At 42.1% G+C, this 19,866-nt stretch overlaps 1 protein-coding gene across 4 annotated transcripts in view; it reads right to left on the bottom strand.

Moving 5' to 3' along the window:
* ALAS2 (5'-aminolevulinate synthase 2) overlaps positions 1 to 19,866 on the bottom strand; it is a 114,505-nt gene that overhangs the window by 7,144 nt on the left and 87,495 nt on the right. Inside the window, exons 1-6 of one of the 4 annotated variants that reach the window (XM_080652136.1) lie at positions 14,917 to 14,956; positions 9,351 to 9,546; positions 8,562 to 8,684; positions 4,330 to 4,552; positions 3,590 to 3,774; positions 599 to 778 (exon numbers count right to left, since the gene is read on the bottom strand). In XM_080652136.1, coding sequence (XP_080508262.1) covers positions 599 to 778; positions 3,590 to 3,774; positions 4,330 to 4,552; positions 8,562 to 8,684; positions 9,351 to 9,531 — 892 coding nt within the window. In that variant the 5' untranslated portion in view covers positions 9,532 to 9,546; positions 14,917 to 14,956. Of the gene's footprint in view, positions 1 to 598; positions 779 to 3,589; positions 3,775 to 4,329; positions 4,553 to 8,561; positions 8,685 to 9,350; positions 9,547 to 14,916; positions 14,957 to 19,866 lie in introns of those variants that run through there. The other 3 variants (XM_080652137.1, XM_080652139.1, XM_080652138.1) reach the window with 3 other exon arrangements.

Raw genomic sequence — 19,866 nt, 5'->3', positions numbered from 1 at the left:
ACTAGATATTTTACCTTGGGGAAACTTAGGCTCAGAGAGTTAGAGTTATCCAAGGTCATAGAGCCAGTAAGTTCCTGGAATTTGAACACAGATCTGTCTGATTTCAAAACCTGTTTTGACTCCAATGCTTCATTCTGAACCTTGAAGACAATCTTCAGGCAATAATTTGTAAAATTTTCTATTGCAGAAACCAGACATGGATATCATTGATTTATACATAATTTATCACGGAGGGAGCCCTTGTATGAAGGAATTAGAATCATATTAGAATCAGGATAAATTGGAAGCTGCCTATGAATTTTCATTTCTTAATCTGTAAGATCACTATAATAGCTGCCTCAATCTTTTGGCATTTCCTGGTTGTGTGATCTTAGGCAAGTTACTTCACTAGTTTTGTGTCTCACTTTCCTCACGTAAATGAATAGAATAATAGCACCTACCCCATAGAATTGTGAAGATTAAGTACATTAATATACATAAAATGCTAATAATTTTGCTTGGCATGTAATAAGCACTCTGTAAATGTTAGCTGTTATCATTATTATCATGGTTTCTGTGAGACCAATGTTAGTAAACATACACTCACACATATACATACCATCCATGGAGTGAACAGTCTCAAAGGCCACAATTTTGGGTGTCTCAGGGTTGGACTTCTTTAGAAGTTTCTCCAGGTGGTCAGGGTCATTGTGCCTGAAGACAAACTTGGCTGCTCCACTGTTGCGGATACCTTGGATCATTGAAGCATGATTGCCTGCATCTGAGTAAATCTCGCACCCTGAGGAACCAGATGCATAATTCTTAAGTTTCTGTCCCAGTATTCCTACTTTATCCTCAGGAACGATCTGGCAGGGACAGAGGGCCAACCCTTTCCGCCCACTGAAGACCCTGCATGACTTTCTGGTGAACCTACCATGAAGGACAAGTAGTAGACTGGAAGTTACTTAAGAGCAGGAACCACATCTTTTTTTTTTTTAAAGCAGCATTTATTATTTTCTTTTAATTACATAGGGAACAAGGAAATTCACCCTAGTTATAAACAATTCTATCAACATGGAAATAGAGTGGAAAGTGGAGAGGACCCTGACTCCATGTGTGCAAGAGGGAAACACTGTTACGTTCCCACATGGTCCTTTCAGAAAGTTACCTTTGTCTCAGTTTACAAAATTGTGCATTTTCACTTACGTCTGTGGCGATCTAAATGGACAATTTCCATTGTTCAGTGACTTCTTTCTTTTTACTTGGCAACAGGTCTGTATATCTTGGTGGTCTCCATATCAGTAAATACAAGGCTACCTTGTTTTTACAATTGCATCTATCATGAGTAATGGGTGCACCATAACCCACTTCACCACTCCCACACCAGTAGACATTTTAGAATTTCCAAATTTTCACTTTTCGAATCAAATTTGCAGTGAACATTTTTGAACGTGCATCTTTGTGCACAGGGGCGAGTTTTCATCAGATTTCCCCGACAATTGATAAGGAACCACATCTTTTTATCTTTCTCTTTCTGGTACACAGTAGTTAATAAATAAGCACTTCTTGAATAAATGGATGAATAAACATAACTAATATATGTGAGTGAATAAATATATGAGTGAATATATTGCTAAATGAAAGAATGAAAAAAAGGAGGTATCAAAAGATGAGGCGTAAGAGGTAGGTAGAGGCCAGATTATTTGGAGCTTTAGAAGCCATGATAAAGAATTTGGAATTGGGCCTGGCCAGTGTGGCTCAGCAGCTGAACATCAACCTATGAACCAGGAGGTCATGGTTTGATTCCCGGTCAGGGCACATGCCCAAGTTGTGGGCTTGATACCCAGTGTGGAGTGTGCAAGAGGCAGCCAATCGATGATTCTCTCTCATCATTGATGTTTCTATCTCTCATTCTCCCTTCCACTCTGAAATCAATGAAAAAATATTTTTAAAAAAGAATTTGGAATTGGTCCTAAGGGCAATGAGGACATATTAAAGGGTTTTGAGCAGGGGAGTAACAAAAATATGTATGCATTTAAAAAATATCATTCTGCCTGATGTGAAGAATAGATCGCAGGAGGGCAAATGTGAAATCAATAAATTATATTGGCCCTAACCGGTTTGGCTCAGTGGATAAAGCCTCAGCCTGCGGACCCAAAGGTTCCAGGTTTGAGTCCGGTCAAGGGCACATGCCTGGGTTGTGGGCTCGGTCCAACATACAGGAGGCAGCCAATCAATGATGCCCTCTCATCATTGATGTTTCTATCTCTCTCTTCCTCTCCCTTCCTCTCTAAAATCAATAAAAATATGTTTTTTAAAAAAGAAATTATATTGGTCGGCTAAGATGGTTGCAGTGGAAATGGAAAGAAGTTGAATTGTAATGGTTGAGGAGGGGGTTCACTGAAAAAATTTCCAAGGATATTGGATTTAGTTGGGGTTATGTGTGACCTCAGAATAAGTTTCAGAGAAGCAGTGGTGATGTTTATAGTGTGCCAAAGAATCAGCAGGAAGTGAGGAAGTAGCTAGCAAGTATGAAGACTTCTGTCAAGCAGTTTGCCAGTTATAAGGAGAGAGATAGGGCAATAGCTTGAGCATAATGAGGGGAAATGTTTTTTGTAAGATGCAAAAGACTTCAATAGATTAAAGAAAGAGAGAGGCTGAAGATACAGGGGAGAGGAAACTTATAGATCAAAGTTCCTGAGGAAGTATAGGGGAATGGGACACAGAGGGAAAGACATGTGAGGATGCTCATGTGGGTGAGAGTGAGGTATAGGTCTAGGAGGGCTGAGGAGAATGGGAATTGGCAAAGCTACCCTGGAGACTTGGAGAACTGACCATGGAAACAGGATTGCCAGAGAGCATAGACAAGCTGATAGAAGTTGGGAACCATAAATTTTTAGTGGCTTCCGCCTGAGCAATTATATAAGCCCAGGATTGAGAGAGAAGGTGGAGAGTTATATCCATCCCGGGTTGGGGCTGTGATGGAAAGATGACAGGCAGATGAGTTGAGGATATTATTGGCTAAAGAGTGGGAGAGAGGGAAGGTGGGATGTTATTGACTAGAGAGTGGGAAGGTGGGATCCAGATGGGATCCAGTGTACAAGGGAAGGGATTGGCTTTAGGCAAAAGAAGAGATGCACTTTCAAATTGTAAAAGGGAAGAATGAAAGAAGAATCAATGAACAATTAGAAAAATGTGTAGGTTTGGTGGCTGTAAGTTAAAGGAGTCCCTGTCTGGTGATTTGCGTGCGTGCATGTGATGTAAAATGTGAGGTAATTGGTTAACAGTGAAGGAGGAGATAGTCACAGGTTTTAGATGAGGGAAGAAAGTTTTAAAAATTGGATGTGGGGACATAAAAGTATTGTTTATGAGTATTAAGAGCCTAGTTGAGTTGGGGGTGACAAATTTATTGTGTTACTCTTCTGTGAAGTTGGGCAATGTTCCTTAGTAGTGATCTTCAGCCTATGTATGGAAGAGAAGAAAGGAGAGGACTGTAGTCATCCAGCGTTGAGGATATGCGAAGGGCAATGCGAGCAAGTGAACACAGAATAGAGGGAAAGAGTAATGAAAACAGACTGTATGCTGTATAAAGCTTAGGCCTTAGGCTTACCTGGAAGGATCTTGGCCAAGGTGAAGAGAGTAGAGTCATTGGCCACAAAGCAGGAAGAGAAGAGCAGGGCTGAGTCCTTCTGGTGTAGCTCAGCCAGCTCCTGCTCTAGCTCCACGTGAAACTTACTGGTACCGGAGATGTTGCGGGTGCCACCAGCTCCAACTCCATGACGCTGCAGGGTCTCCCTAGTCAGGAAAAAACAGAGGGGAGACAAGGAGAAGAAACCCTTGACAGACACTGAGGAACTGGGTAGGTTTCTCATGTGTTCCACCTATTGATGGGGGTCAATGATGACAGTGATCCTGTGTGAGCTGTGACCTAAGTGACTAAGTAGAGGGCAGGATGGGGATGGTGGAAAGACTTGGAACCTCCTTCTCAGACTGAAGGCACTCAGGGATGGAGGGAGAATCTAGGTTGAGCTTGAGCAGCTTGGAAGACTTTCTAGAGGAGGTCCTACACCATCTCTGTCAGTACTCATTCTGCAGCCAGAATGGAGAGTGGGCTTGCTTGTTCTTCCATCCTCTCCTCAATAGCACTGTATACTCAAGGGTTTACAAAACATGGTTTGTTGACTGATTTAGTTCCTATCTGAGGATTAAATATGCTGGAGGTCCTTGTACAACAGAGGTGGTGGGTGGAACCCAGGTTTCGACTTCCAGCTCTGCCTTTTCCTTCCATGTGTGGCTTTGGCTCTTCTCTGGATTGTCCCCACAGCTCATGGCCCAGACCCTACTACTCACTGTGTAGCTTGCAAGACCCGAGGGTGCCGGCTCATGCCCAGGTAGTCATTACTGCACCAGACAGACACATCCTTTGAGGGCACAGATTCTTCAGAGAAGTGTTGGGCAAAGGGGTATGCATCAGCCCAGCGGTTCACAGTCTTGAACACACGATAGGTGTGGTCCCGTTTCTTCTCCATGATCTTGTCCTTGAAAAACTGGTCATAACCAAAGACATGGTTTCCTGCAGGAGTAGAGATGGGGATGAAAAGAATTCTTTTAAAATCACTTCCTGGCAAGTCCGCATTTTATTTATACAGTTCATCTTGCCTTCTCTAGTTTTCTTTCCATTTATTCATTTGTTTGATCAGTCATTAACTTACTGGGCCACATTAACCCTCTACTACTTCATTCAACCATTCTTTTGCTTACTCATTCACTCAGTAATTTATTCATACATTCACTCAGGCTTTCTACCCCTGTGGTTAGTGTAGAAGCCTCACTGGAATCACTATTTCCAGTATCAGTGGAAAGAATATTGACAGATCTAGTTTCAAGTAATTACTTTGCCACTTTCTACTTATGTGACCTTGAGAAAGTCATGAATTCTCTCCCTTAGTTTCAATTTCTTCATGTGTAGAATGAGGCTAATAATACCTTCTTGAAGAATTGGGATCATCTGATTACACACAGAATGTAACACACCTAAAGAAATACCTGGCACATATTATTATGAGTAAAGTAATAGTAGTAGTGGTAATAATAATAACTATTTGATTATATTATTATAGCCAATATTTAATGACTGACTATTATTTGTAATGTTCTGCCTTATGAACTTTATAACTATTATTTTATTTATTTTTCACAACAACTCCATGTGGAAAGTTCTAATAGTATCTTCATTTTACAAATGAGGAAACCAAGGCACAAAGAGGTTAGGTAACTTGATCAAGGTCATACAGCAAGTAAGTGGCCTACCAGTAAGTGACCACTACCAATACACAATGGGGCAATCCTATTTTCAGAATAAATTGAAATAACATATGCCAAAGGCCTTGTTAAACTCTAGAGCTCTATACATGAGACAGAAATCATGATTGTTGCCAATGGTAATTCATGATGTAGGGGTGTGTACCCTGATAACATTTTTGCTGCAAGGATGTTTAGAAATATGTATCAAAAGTTTTAAAAAGCCGAAACCGGTTTGGCTCAATGGATAGAGCGTCGGCCTGCGGACTGAAAGGTCCCGGGTTCGATTCCGGTCAAGGGCATGTACCTTGGCTGCGGGCACATCCTCAGTGGGAGGTGTGCAGGAGGCAGCTGATCGATGTTTCTCTCTCATCGATGTTTCTAGCTTTCTATCCCTCTCCCTTCCTTTCTGTGAAATATCAATAAAATATATTTTAAAAAAAAAGTTTTAAAAATGTGCCCATGGCTCAGTGGTTGAGCATCCATCTATGAACCAGGAGGTCAATGTTTGATTCCAAGTCAGGGCACATGCACAGGTTTCGGGCTTGATCCCCAGTGTGGGGCATGCAGGAGGCAGCCAATCGATGATTCTCTCTCATCATTGATGTTTCTATCTCTCTCTCCCTCTCCCTTCCTCTCTGAAATCAATAAAAGTATATATAAAAAAGTTTATTAAATGCACAGACTGACATACCTTCAAAAACTTTGTAGCACGTTTGACAAAAATTATTGATATCCAGAATTTCTTTTTATACATTGAAACATTACTATGAACAATGTTCAGTCTAGTAGAATATAGACAGAGAATTCAATAAATGTAGAAAAAGATGCTTCATCAGGGAAAAATAAACTGCAAAAACATATTTCCACTATCAAGTTGATAAAGATTTACAAGTTTGATAATATCAAGTGCTGGAGAGGGTGTGAGAATGTGGATACTTTCTGTGATGACTGGTGCATCACTTTGAAGGGCTAATAGGCAATATTTATTAATACTGAAAATGTACACACCCTTACACCCCAAGAATTTCTAACTCTTAGTGTCTATCCTAGAGAAACACTTACCTATGTGTATGAAGAGATACATTCAATGATGTTTGTTGTACCACTGTTTGTAATAGGAAAAATTAGAAGCAACCCAATAGAGTAGATAAATTATCTCAAGTATACGTATTCATACTAAGTCTAAGATAATACTACAAATTATATCTGGGTACATTTATATGAATGGAACATCAACATACAGTATAAATTAAAAGAATTCGCACAACAAAGTGGAAACAATAACCTGAAATATAGGTGCTTGATTAACTGAATGATACTGCATTCATGCTACAGAATATACTTTGACCCTTTTTGTGTGTGTGCTTCCCCCTCATTATTATTACCTATCACGGAAATAGATGCTTGTCTGAGACTGTCCTGCCCCTGATGCTGCTTCTCACGATACTGACTGCCTCTTGCATACTGGCTGCCTCTCGCGACACTGGCTGCTTCTCGTGATATTGACTGTCCCTTGTGATACTGGCTGCCTCTTGGGATACTGGCTGCCTCGGCCCTTAATAATTATTATGCAGCTCCATGTTTAGAGACATGGAATGATGCCCGTGACATATGGTTAAGTGAACAAAGCAAAATAACAAACTCTGGGTAGAATAAGATCACATTCCTAATAAAAACATATGTGGAGGAGAATGTAGGAGGCGTGTGTGTGTGTGTTTAGTCATAGAAGAATATCTGGAAGAAAACAGCAAAAAATAATGGTGCATTGTGGAGCTCTGGTTTTAAATTTTTCTCTTTATACTTTACTGTATCTGTTGGAAAATATTTTACAGTGAATCATATTCCTTTTATATTAGGATAATAAAACAAATTCCATTATGAAAATGAATATAAACAAATACAAAAGAGGGAAAAGGCTCTATGAAGGATGGGTGTTTTTAAGGGAAGCATGGAGAATAAATGATAGGAAGAAACAACATTTAATGAGGCCTCATAACAAGCTAGAGACATGTCCACTGAAGCAGGTATTAAAATCGCACTGATCCAGATCCATCAAGTGCCAGCATTAAAATTTAAACTCACACTCCCTTTGATTTCAAAGTGCTTCCTTGCCATTTCCACTACTATATTAGAAGCCCTTTCAGCACTCCTTCCATATTTCTACCTCCTTTATTTCCATCTCAGCAAATTCACTAGCCATGTTGTTCTGTAGCAGATATGTGACTTTCTCTGAAATTTGCTCTGGTTCCTGGGGACTATAGAATAGATTCCTCAGGCTGGTTGAAGCCAGGGAGCTGGATAGGTCTGAAAGGGAATGTGGAATACGTAGGCCATGAAGATGCGGGGGAAGGGAGGCAAAGAAAGCATGTGTAGTCATTTTTAACTCAAAGCAAAATATGTTAATTCAAGGTTATGAAGTAGGTAAGCCCTCTGCAGAAAGAAAAAAAATGTTCTGAAAAGTGAGCACCTATTTATCTCCCCAAGTAGAGCCTCCTGTGTCAGGAAACCTTCAATAATGTGAATCACATTTCTCTCCACTAGAACTTTCCCTTAGGTGAGGTAACTGGGGCAAGCCACCCTGGGTCTTTCATGTGGGAGGTAGATGAAGCACAGTGTATCTTACTCTTCTTTTCTGAATGTCATTAAAATTTGATTTTGAAATTTTTATCCTTAATGATCTCAGCAATTATTACTGAAACCTACTATAACCCAAAGGGCCTATGAAAGATGTCAACAATGCAACCATCTCTCAAGTGTGATTATCTTGAGTGATCTGAACCATTTGGGTTGACCTGGGGCTCCATAACCTTGGATAGTATGTACCTGTTTCCAACACGTATTCTTTCATGCAAATCCAGATTGTCAGTGTGGTATTGCTTAAATGTGGGAGCCCAGACTGTTGGGATCCATTTAGCCACTTGGAAGAGAAGAGGCAGAACTCTAAAGGGAGAAGGAATTTGAGGCCACATGTACCAGATTAAGTATATTCAGGGAATAGGACAAAATGGCAGTCCTAGGCCCTACAGACCATGTTCCCCAAGAATGGTATTTTAGACTAATGGCTAAAAGTTACAGGAACCTGTGCATTTGTGTGTATTGGGGAGGGTGCATTTCAGTGCACAGTCTAAGCTATTGCCTACCATGGTTCCCCTAGAAAGAATAGACTCCCCATAATGGGATGTATATTAGCTGCCCTTGGAGTAGCCTAGCTCAGGACTGTAGTGAAGTGAGTTCAAGTATTAGGAGTAGAGGTTGATGAGATGGAACTTGAATCCAACCTGTCTTGAAAGTCTTCACATCCTCCTGGACTTCTGGGGCTGCCTTCTGCACAATCTTGCTCTTCCCATCCTGGAGTTCTGACAGCATGAAGGGACAGTGGCTCTTGGCCCAAGATGGAGAGTCTATGCAAAGGTAAGAGAGTAAGTGGCAGTGCATTTTTAACCATAAGTTCAATTTAGCAATTATTACTGAAACCTACTATAACCCAAAGTGCCATCTCAGACTATGGTAGAGACACAGAGATGGATGAGTCTGGTCCCTATGCTAGATCCCTGTGATGAGAGCTCTTAAACTGGCAGGAATGGCACTCACTGAAGACACAGTATAAATAGTGCTGGGAGGGTACAGAAAGCCTAGAAAGTCTAGAACAGGGAGGACACATGACAAAGAATTGGAATTGGACAGGCTGGAAGTCTAGGCAGGCTTGACAGAAAAGATGATGCCCAAGTTAAGTGTCTCATGAGAAATATGAGATAAACTGGTAAAGAGTGTGGAAGAGGATCATTTGAGAGGAGTGAAGGCACAGAAGCTTCAGATAATAGAGTTGATCTAGGCAATTTTAAGTAATTCAGAGTGACTGGAGTATGTACAGTATGAGGGGCATGAGCCTGAGATTCTTTGGAGATGCTGGCAGAAGTCAGATCCCAGCTCATTTTAGGCCAGCTCATTCTGCCTTAACTCTTTTCACATAAACCCTACCAATCATTAGGCAAAGATGAATTGTGTGACTTGGGACCTTGTGTCTAGGACCCAGACATTCTCCCCATTTTCCAGTAGCTTCTTCTTACCTCCTCCAGCCTTGGTTGCCTTAAGGTGGATTTGAGAACAGGTTGGTCCTTGGGTGGTCAGGATGGGACAGCATCCATTACCAAAAAGGAACTGGTGAGTCTTAATCAGCTTGCCCAGGGGGCCCGAGGGACCCCGGGCAAACACAGGACAGCGTTGTAGCAACATGACTGCTGCCACCATCTTGAGCCCGAAGTCCTGCAGAAGATGTGGAAGAGATGAGATCTCATCATGAAGGCCCCGCCAAAAGCCAAGGGTCTTTCCTGTATTTGATTCTTTGTCTTTAGCGTCCTACCCAATGCTTGCCCTTATTGTCCTTTCAGGGTAAGAATTTCCCCAATGTTTAAATGTACCAATAGGGCATCAGAGAGGAAGAAATAGGAAACTGGCTGTTAAGCAAAGAGGTGAAGGAAAGAGTTCCAACTGGAGGTCAGAAAGCCTGAATTCTGATTCAGACTTTGCCACTGACCCCCTCTGTGATGCAGAGGGGTCATTGAAGTGTGACTGTGGCCAGGATGGGAGTTGAAAATCCACTAACTCTTTGAATCACAACTAAAGACCAAGAATTTTTCTAAAAATATTGACCTCAGCCCAGTGGAGATTCAGCCTGATAATACACAAAGATACCTTTGATCAGAACTTCTGAGCCTCATCCCAGAGATTTTCTGCCACAGGTACCAGATTAAGTATATTCAGGGAATAGGACAAAATGGCAGGCCCTAGGCCCTACAAACCATGTTCCCCAAGAATGGTATTTTGCTGTTCTTGGACTTGCTTCTGTATTTTACAAGATAAAATACAGATCGAGAAGGAGGTGAAAGCAAGACTCAAAGGGCCTGGGGAACAAGTCTATGGGTGAACGAAAGAGATGGAGGCTAAGACAGAGGAGAGAAAGGGGACAGAGAGAAGATCATTTAAACAAAGTACACATAAATATTTGTTGAATTTGGGAGTAAACTAATGAGTGAACAGAGACTCAAATGGAGAAAAGAGGAGAGTAGGGGAAGAGTCAGGAGAATATAAAAATTAGGAAAGATAAAGAAGGAAAGTGAGAGACAACAAATGTACAGTCGTGGTAGTGGAGTTAGAAGCACAGAAACTGTAAGAGAGAAAAAGATAAAAGCCAGACGGAAAAGGGAGGGTAGAGATAAGAACAAGGAGAAGAGGACTGCTCCAGAAAAACAGAGGACAAGAGGATGATGGGAAATACAGAAGAATAGGGAAAGAGACTAAGCTCAGAGAAAGAGGAGAGGGGAGAGAGAGAGAGAGAGAGAGAGAGAGAGAGAGAGAGAGAGAGAGAGAGAAGAAGAAGAAGAAGAAGAAGAAGAAGAAGAAGCAGCAGCAGCAGGAGGAGGAGGAGGAGGAGAGAGAGAGATATTAGTGAATGAGAAAGCAGAGGTAGAGGCAGAGACAGAAGGACACAAAAGAGAAATGAGGACAACCCTAGCCAATTTGGCTCAGTGGATAGAGGGCAGGTCCACGGGCTGAAGGGTCCAGGGTTCAATTCTGGTCAAGGGCACGTACCTCGGTTACAGGTTCCCGGCACTGGCCGGGGTGTGTGCAGAAGGCAACCAATCGATGTGTCTCGTTTTTCTCTGTCTCTCCCTCTCCCTTCTACTCTCTCTAAAAATCAATGGAAAAATATCCTCAGGTGGGGGTTAACAACAAAAAAGAGAGAGAGAAATGAGGACAGATCAAGGAGCATGGAGGAATATACAAAGACTCAGAAAACTGAGAGTAGGCATCGAGAGAATTTAGGAGGGGCAGAGAGTCAGTCAGGCACAAAAATAAAGGACAAAAGTTGTCAGAGATTGAGGGGATGGGAGAGAACAACTAAGAAGAGTTTGGGGAAGAGGAGCTCAGCCCTGTTGAGGGAGATGAGACAGAGACTGAGTGACAGAAGGGAGTAGAGACAAGATAAAACAATAGAGACAGAGAGGTGGTTAAGGTGGGTTGGGGGTTGGTATGAGGGAGGGCTGAGAGATACACAGAGAAAGACAGCTAGTGAGAGCAAGAGGGAGGAACAGATGAAAAGAAAAAGGGAAAACTGGATATCCAGCATCAGAGGATCAAGAGACAAGATATGGGACAAGACAATAGGAGAGATGTGAAGGAATGTGGGAAAACTAAGGCCTTGGCACCACCAGGAAAACTACTAAGTAGAATCTAATAGCACCTCTATGCTATTAGATATAGGGTCTTCTGTTGTAAGGGACAAGTGAACAGAAGGAGCTCATAGCCCTGTTCTCATATGGCAACCTCCTTCACCTCCTACTGAGCAACACCTTCCCTTCCAGGTCTCACAAAGCAAGCATGTGCTCCCTAACTCACAAAGCAATCTCTTCCCCTTGTTTCACCCCAGAGCATTGTCCCTCTAACTCTCACAATCTGTCATAGGAGCACAGATTAGTAGGTGGGGCAGGGTGTGTGGACCTTGGAATTGGAAAAAGTCAAGGGGTGTTCAAAGGACTAAATGAAACTCATCATGTTAAGCTTTTAAGACAGTGCCCAGCACATAGTTTTCAATAAATGGTAGCTTTTCTTATTGCAATTCTAGCTCTCCAACTCCCTATTGGACATTCTTGAAAAGTCACTTCCCCTCTTGGTCTCAGCTTTCATCAGCTGTCAAATGTAAGGTATTTATGCCTACCTCATATGGAAGGTAATGAATTGGGCCCAATAACCACTTTGTATCTGGAGATATGAGTTTTCCTTTCCCTGCCTGCCTGCAAAGGCTAAAGCACTTGAGGCTGAGCCTGCAGACCACAGATAAAGCTCCAAGAGTTTATCGCCACTGAGGTATGACTGCTCCCCAGATGAGACCAGGGTGTGGGATCGAAGAGGAGCTCCTTTCTAGAATCACGTCTGAGCATCTGGCTTGGGGCTGACTCTGGCTATTGGTGGTGAGGAGGGGTGGACACCCAGGAGTGGAACGCAAAACAAATAGCTAGGTTCCAGGCTCTTAGAAATGCTTTTCTCCAATATCAACACTGAGAGTAATGACAACAACAGTGGGACATGTAATAGTAAGGAGAGCCCCAAAGATCAGAAGCAAAGTCAAGTCCTGCTTTGGGATGATGATGAATTAAAGCCTACTTCCATTCCCTTGTATAAAAATGGAAGAAGTGCAATATACTCATCATCTCTAAGAGGTTTTGGCTATGCTGTTCTCAGGGACCTAGAAAAATATAGACTACTTCTTGGAATTCATTGAACTAACAAGTTCTTTCAAGTTTCAGTTCTAATTTCTCTGTTCTCTTACTCCTTTCCTGGAATTTGTCCCGCCTCACTATGCCTGTCCATCTTTATGACCCATAACTGTGCAGTCTATTTACCTTGGGTTCTGTTTACAATCCATCCCACTACCCGTCATGAAACTGGAGTGAGTAAAATTGAATCAAAGATGTCTTTTAGTGATTTGGGGTATTAAAAGCACAGCCTCTGGAGCCAGACTATTTGGGTTTTCATCCTGGCTCTACCACTCACTAGCTCTGGGACCTTAGAAAAGTTACATCTCTGCTCTGTGTCTTATATCTGTAAAATGTAGATAATAACAAGGACAATCTACTTCACAGGGATGTTGTGAAGATTCAGTAAGATAATCTATATAAAGTATATAGAAGAGTGTCTATTCCATAGTAAACATTGAAAAAGTGTTAGCTATTATTTTTGCTTTTTACATTTTCTATGTAGGGAAAGTGAAGGTACAGCCAAGGGAAGTTACATCATGAATACATCAGACCAGGTCTCAAAAATTGATTCTTGTTTCAACCCTAATTCTTGCCCTTATTCTGTTACAATTCACTATGTGAATGTGGGTCCTGTACTTTCTCTTCCTGGGCCTCAGTTTCTCCACAGACAGTGGACTAGATAACTTCATAGAATCCATCAGATTCTAATAGGCAAACACTCATAGAGTACTAACTGTTGGAAATACTTCACATGAATTAACTTATTTAATCCTTATAACTCTGCGAGGTAGACACTGACAACTTTATTTCAAAGACGATGGAACTGAGGCTCAAAAGGATTAAGTAACCTGTCCGGGTCACAGAGTTAGTTAAGTAAGAGGACCTGGGGAATCTGGTTCCAGATCCTACTAACTTAACCACTGTGGATCTGTGATTTAAATATTACTATATATATTCTTGACTGAGAGCTCAACTCCAGAGGTCAATCCCCTCTGCTGTACTAACAGGCTCCTTTCTGGAATAGTTGAATTTGAAATGTGACCAATGCCTTTACCAAAGGAACATATTTCTAACTGAAGTAAAATTTCAGGCACTGGTGAACGTTCATTCATTCATTCCACCAGTTAATAACTTATGCACCCACTCTGTGGCAATCCTTGCCAAGGCTCTTATTAAAACAATGCTTTTATTCAAAGACATAATAGTGCAATTTCAGGCCAAATGACAGATCATTACTAGAAGGTTTTCCCTGTACCTTAAAATCCTCTCTCATGTCAGCAGCCAATCTGTAGTCCCTGATATCAGAAGAGCCAACCACAACTCTACCCCAGCAGAGAGCCAGAAACCACTAATTGTAGCATTCATTGCCTCCTCTTTCCCCTTTGTGGCCTGCTTTGCTAGACTAGGTTAGGTCTGGAGTAGATGTGAACACTTATTTACAGGAGTTGGAAGCATCAGGTTTTACTTCCCTTCCTAGCACCCTCTCTCCATCATGAAAGAATCATAGAGAATTTTAGATAACAGGAAGCAGAAATCAGAAATTCTTAAACACAGAAAAATTTAGAAGACCACAAAATCAAAATTAAAAGAAGCCATGGAAATTATAGGCTAAGCTCCATTTTCAGAGAGTCTCACAATGAATTAGTGTGAGAAAACAAATCTATTGACTTTCAGTGACACCACTTTCCTCTTTCACCTTTCCCCCTTATTTCTACTAATTATCCATCTCTCAATTCCTTCAAACCTTTCCCCAATTCATTATTCCCATAATCTCTACATGTCCTGTTTTCTCTTCCTACTTCTGTCCCCCTAGGCTCTGACTCATAGATCTATGCTGTCAGCTAAGCAGAGAGAAGGAGTCAAAGTGAGAGAGGAATGGAGAATTGCTGGAAGAAATATCGGGACATCTTTCTGGGAGAAAGAGAAGTAGAGGAAGGGAGAGACAGAAAGACAGAGACTGAGCAGAATAGAAGGAAGAGATGGAGAGAGAGAGAGAGAGAGAGAGAGAGAGAGAGAGAGAGAGAGAGAGAGAGGAGGGAAGAACACAGATAGCATTCAGACAAAGAAGGGAAAATAAGAGAAAGCTAGTGTGTTGGAGAGAGATGAACTGAAGTGAGTGACCTTGAAAACTAACAAAGGAGAGGAAACAAGGGGACAAAGACCAAAAAAAAAAAAAAAAAAAAAAAAAAAAAAAAAAAAAAAAAAAGCTAAAAATAGGGAAAAGCAGGAAAATACATGGGGGGAAGGGGAGAGGAAATGACAGAGACAGATTCTAAGAAACAGAGTCAGATCTAGCCAGGCCAGAGAGTTAGCATGTGCAGCCTTTAGGTGGGCAGACAGACCAGAAAGAGGGCACCAGGCTGGAAGTCACTCTTACCTGTTGCCCTGCACTGAGGACGAACGAACGACTGGGTGGATGCTGTGGGTCAGGACCTGGCATTTATCCCTTCCTCCTTGGCTCAGCTCCACCCACCCCGCCTTCTGCTGGCCTGGCCTTGCATTGGCCCCAAAGGTATCTTAGGCCCTTCTTAGAGATAAAACCCAATGTAGTCCTCTCTCCCCCCTCCCCCAGCATTGGCTCTCCCCTTTCTATTTTGTTTCTCTTCTTCTTCTGATGTAGTAAAATCAACTTGCTGGGCTTTGGAATCAGATCATTCATATATAGCTAAGGCACCTTGAGCAAAATTACCTCTCTGACCCTCATTTTCTTCAGCTATAAAAGATGGGCAATAAAACTCAAAAGCAACTGTAGCACAAGTAGGAAGGGCTCTCTCTAGCAGTCAGCTTCCATAGGTGACATCTAGGTCATTGTACAATTCAATAGCATCATGTACAGAAAACACTAAGCACAGTGCCTGGTCCAAAGAAGTAACAATGTCAAGTGCTTATTATGTACCAGACCCTTGGTTAAGTGCTTTACATGGATTAACTTAGTTTATCCTCATAAGGACCTTTCAAGATAGGTATTATTATCCCCATGTTACAGATGAAGAAACAGGCTAAGAAAGATGAGGTAACTGATAATTAGCCAGCTAGTAAGTACATAGCCCAACTACGAAACCAGGCAGTTGGCTTTCAGATCCACACTTTTTTTGTTTAATCCCTTCACCTTTTTTTCACCAGCTCCCCAACCCCCTTCCCCTCTGACAGCTGTCAGTCTGTTCCATGTGTCCATGCCTCTGTTTCTATTTTGTTCCCCAGTTTATTTGTTCATTAGATTCCACATATACGTGAGATCATATGGCATTTATCTTTCTCTGACTGACTTAATTCACTTGGCAAAATAATCTCCGGATCCATCCATGCTGTCCCAAAAGGTAAGGTTTTCTTCATTTTTACAGTGGAGAAGTATTCCATTGTGTACATCGACCACAGCTTTTTTTTTATCTACTCATCTACTGATGGATATTTGGATTGTTTCCATATCTTGGCTATTGTAAATAATGCTTCATTGAACATAGGGGTGCATATATTCTTTCAAATTAGTATTTTGGGTTTCTTCACATATATTCCCACAAGTGGAATCATTGCATCAAAAAGGAAGTTTGATTTTTTGAGGAAACTCCATACTGTTCTCCACAGTGGCTGCACTAATCTGCATTCCCACCAGCAGTGCACTAGGGTTCCCTTTTCTCCACGTCCTCGCCAGCACTTGTTGTTTGTTGATTTATTGATGATAGCCATTCCGACAGGTGTGAGATGGTACCTCATTGTGCTTTTAATCTTCATCTCTGTGATGATGATTAGTGACATTGTGGATTTTTTCATATGTCTATTGGCCATCTGTATGTCCTTTTTGGAGAAGTATTTATACTGGTCCATTGCCCATTTTTAATTGGGTTGTTTGTCTTCTTGGTGTTGAGTAGTATAAATTCTTTATATACATTGGAAATTAACTTCTTATCAGATATGTCATTGGCAAATATGACCTCCCATTCAGTGGGTGCCCTTTTTATTTTGTTAATGGTTTCTTTTGCTGTGCAAAAGCTTTTTAGTTTGATGTAGTCCCATTTGTTTACTTTTTATTTTGTTTGCCTTGCCTCAGGAGATATATCAGCAAAAATATTGCTATGAGAAATGTCTGAAATTATACTGCCTATGTTTTCTGCTAGGATTTTTATGGTTTGTGACTTATATTTAAGTATTTAATCCATTTTGAGTTTATTTTTGTGTATGGTGTAAGTTGGTGGTCCAGTTTTATTTTTTTGTGTGTATCTGTCCAATTTTCCCAACACCATTTGTTAAAGAGACTGTCTTTACCCCATTGTATGTTCTGGCCTCCTTTGTCAAATATTAATTGCCTGTAAAAACATGGGTTTATTTCTGTGCTATCTAATCTGTTTCATTAATCTATATGCCTGTTCTTGTATCAATACCATGCTGTTTTTATTACTATGGCCTTGTAGTATAGTTTGATATCAGGTAGTGTGATACCTCCAACTTTGTTCTTCTTTCTCAAGATTGCTGAGGCTATTTGGGGTCTTTTTTGGTTCCATACATATTTTTGGATTATTTATTCTAGATCTGTGAGATATGTCATTAGTATTTTAATAGAAATTGCAATCATTCTACAAATTGTTTTAAGTAGTATGGACATTTTAATGATGCTAATTTTTCCTATCCATGCTTTCACTTATTTGTGTCTTTCTCAATTTCTTTCTTCAGTATCTCATAATTTCCCTAGGACACATCTTTTACCTCATTGGTTAAATTTATTCCTATATACCTTATGTTTTTGTTGTGATAGTAAGTGAGATGGATGGTTTTCTTAATTTCTCTCTGATAGTTCATTATTGGTATATAAAAATGCCACCAATTTCTGAATATTTTGTATCCGGCTACTTTGCTTAATTCATTTATTAGATCTAGAAGGTTTTTTTTTTGTTGAGTGTTTACAGTTTTCTATGTACAATATCATGCCATCTGTGAATAATGACAGTTTTAATTCCTCCTTTTCCATTTGGATGCCTTTTATTTGTTCATCTTATCTGATTGCTATGGCTAGTCCTTCTGCCAATACTATGTTGAATAAGAGTGGTAAAAGTGGGGTCAGAGAAACCAAGATGGCGGCATAGGTAAGCACCTAAACTGCTGCCCCGCACAACAATTTCAAAACTATAACTAAAAGACAGAACGGACACCATCCAGAACCACAGGAAAGCTGGCTGAGTGGAAATTCTACAACTAGAAGGAAAGAGGAAATCTCACGGAGATGGAGCGGCAAAGAGCTGAGGTACGGAGACATGCGCGCGCAGAGAGGAAGGGCGGCGGAGTGCCTGGCTGGCTTTCTCTGGCGGGAGGGGGAAAGAAGCCCCCGACTGCACTGAACCCCAGTTCCACTGCACTGAACCCCAGTTCCGGGCGAAACCCTGTGGACCCAGGCTCATACAGGGGGAGTTTGGACTGTCAGGTAGAGAGAAAGGCACATGGAGACTCAGGGGATCCCCGGCGGCAGGGGTCTGGAGGCGCAAGTGACAGGCTATCCCTAGTGGAAGGGAGTCAGAAGCTCCTGACTGCACTGAACCGCAGTTCCGGGTGAGCCCCTGGGGACCCACGCTCTTACTGGGGAAATCTGGACTGTAAGGTGGAAACTTGGAACCATGGAAGGCAGAGGTCTGGAGACTCGAGCAAAGGCAGGGCTGATGGGAAGCCAAGACTGTCTGCTCCGCCCTGAGACTCCACCCATTCCAAGCTGAGCACAGAGGCTTTTGCAATCTGGCAAGGCTAATCCTATAGGGCTTTCTCCAGCACCGAAAATCTCCCAGTGTAGACACAGCTGATCCTCATAGCCAACTGGCCTGCAGGTCAATTCCTCCCAGTGATACCAACAACAATCAAGACTTAACTACAACAAGGTTGTACACACAGTCCACAAAGGGGTGCACCAGGAGTGCCCACCTCAGGTTAACTGGGGAGGCCGACCCACTGGGCCATATAGGAAACCTAGCACACAAATCTACCCTACCAACTCAGGGAAGCAGTGAAAATGTGGCGTTAAAGAAACAGATCACAAACGAAAGAAATGGAGGAAAACAAACGACTGGATATAGAATTCAAAACCACGGTTATAAGGCTTTTCAAGAATATCCTAGAAAAGGCCGATAAATATAATGAGACCCTCGAAGATATGAAAAAGGACCAACTAAAAATTAAACATACACTGACTGAAATAAAAAATATTATACAGAGACCCAACAACAGACTAAAGGAACACAAGAATCAAGTCAAAGAATTGAAATTCAAAGAAGCAAAAAACACTCAACCGAAAAAGCAAAAAGAAAAAAAAAATCCAAGAGAAACCAAGATGGCGGCATAGGTAAGCACCTAAACTGCTGCCTCGCACAATAATTTCAAAACTACAACTAAAAGACAGAACAGACACCATCCAGAACCACAGGAAAGCTGGCTGAGTGAAAATTCTACAACTAGAAGGAAAGAGAAAAGCTCACAGAGAATTGGAGGTATGGCAAAGGGTCTTTATGCGCACAGAGAGGAAGGGTGGCTGAGAGCCTGGCTGACTTTCTCTGGCGGAAGGGGGAAGGAAGCCCCCGACCGCACTGAACCCCAGTTCTGACTGCACTAAACCCCAGTCCCAGGCGAAACCCCGTGGACCCAGGCTCATACAGGGGAAGTCTGGACTGTCAGGTAGAGAGAAAGGCACCCAGAGACTCGGAGACCCGGGGGAGACCCGGGGGAGCCCCGGCGGGCAGGGGACTGGAGGCGCATGCACCAGTGTGCACAAAGGCTGCGGAGTTTGCCACAGGCTTTCCCTAGCAGAAGGGAGTAGGAAGCTCCTGATTGCACTGAACCCCAGTTCTGACTGCACTGAACCCCAGTTCTGACTGCACTGAACCCCAGTTCCAGGCGAGCCCCTGGGGACCCACACTCTTGTGGGGGGAATCTGGACTCTCGGGCAGAGACTCGGGAGCCAGGGAAGGCAGAGGTCTGGAGGCGCATGCGTAAAAGGGCAAGGCTGACTGGAAGCCAAGACTGTCTGCTCCGCCGTGAGACTACACCCCATCCAAGCTGAGCACAGAGGCTATTGCAATTTGGCAAGTCTAATCCTATAAGGCTGTCTCCAGCACAGAACTTCTCCCAGCGTAGACACAGCTGATCCTTACAGTCAACTGGCCTGGAGGTCAATTCCTCCCAGTGATACCAACAACAATCAAGACTTAACTACAACAAGGCTGTACACACAGTCCACAAAGGGGTGCACCAAGAGTGTCCACCTCAGGTTAACTGGGGAGGCTGACTCACTGGGCCATATAGGAAACCTAGCACACAAAGCTACTCTACCAACTCAGCAAAGCAGTGAAAAATGGGG

Source organism: Plecotus auritus (assembly GCF_963455305.1).
Source record: "Plecotus auritus genome assembly, chromosome: X".
Taxonomy (NCBI): Eukaryota; Metazoa; Chordata; class Mammalia; order Chiroptera; family Vespertilionidae; genus Plecotus; species Plecotus auritus.
This window is presented reverse-complemented; position numbering and strand designations above follow the sequence as displayed.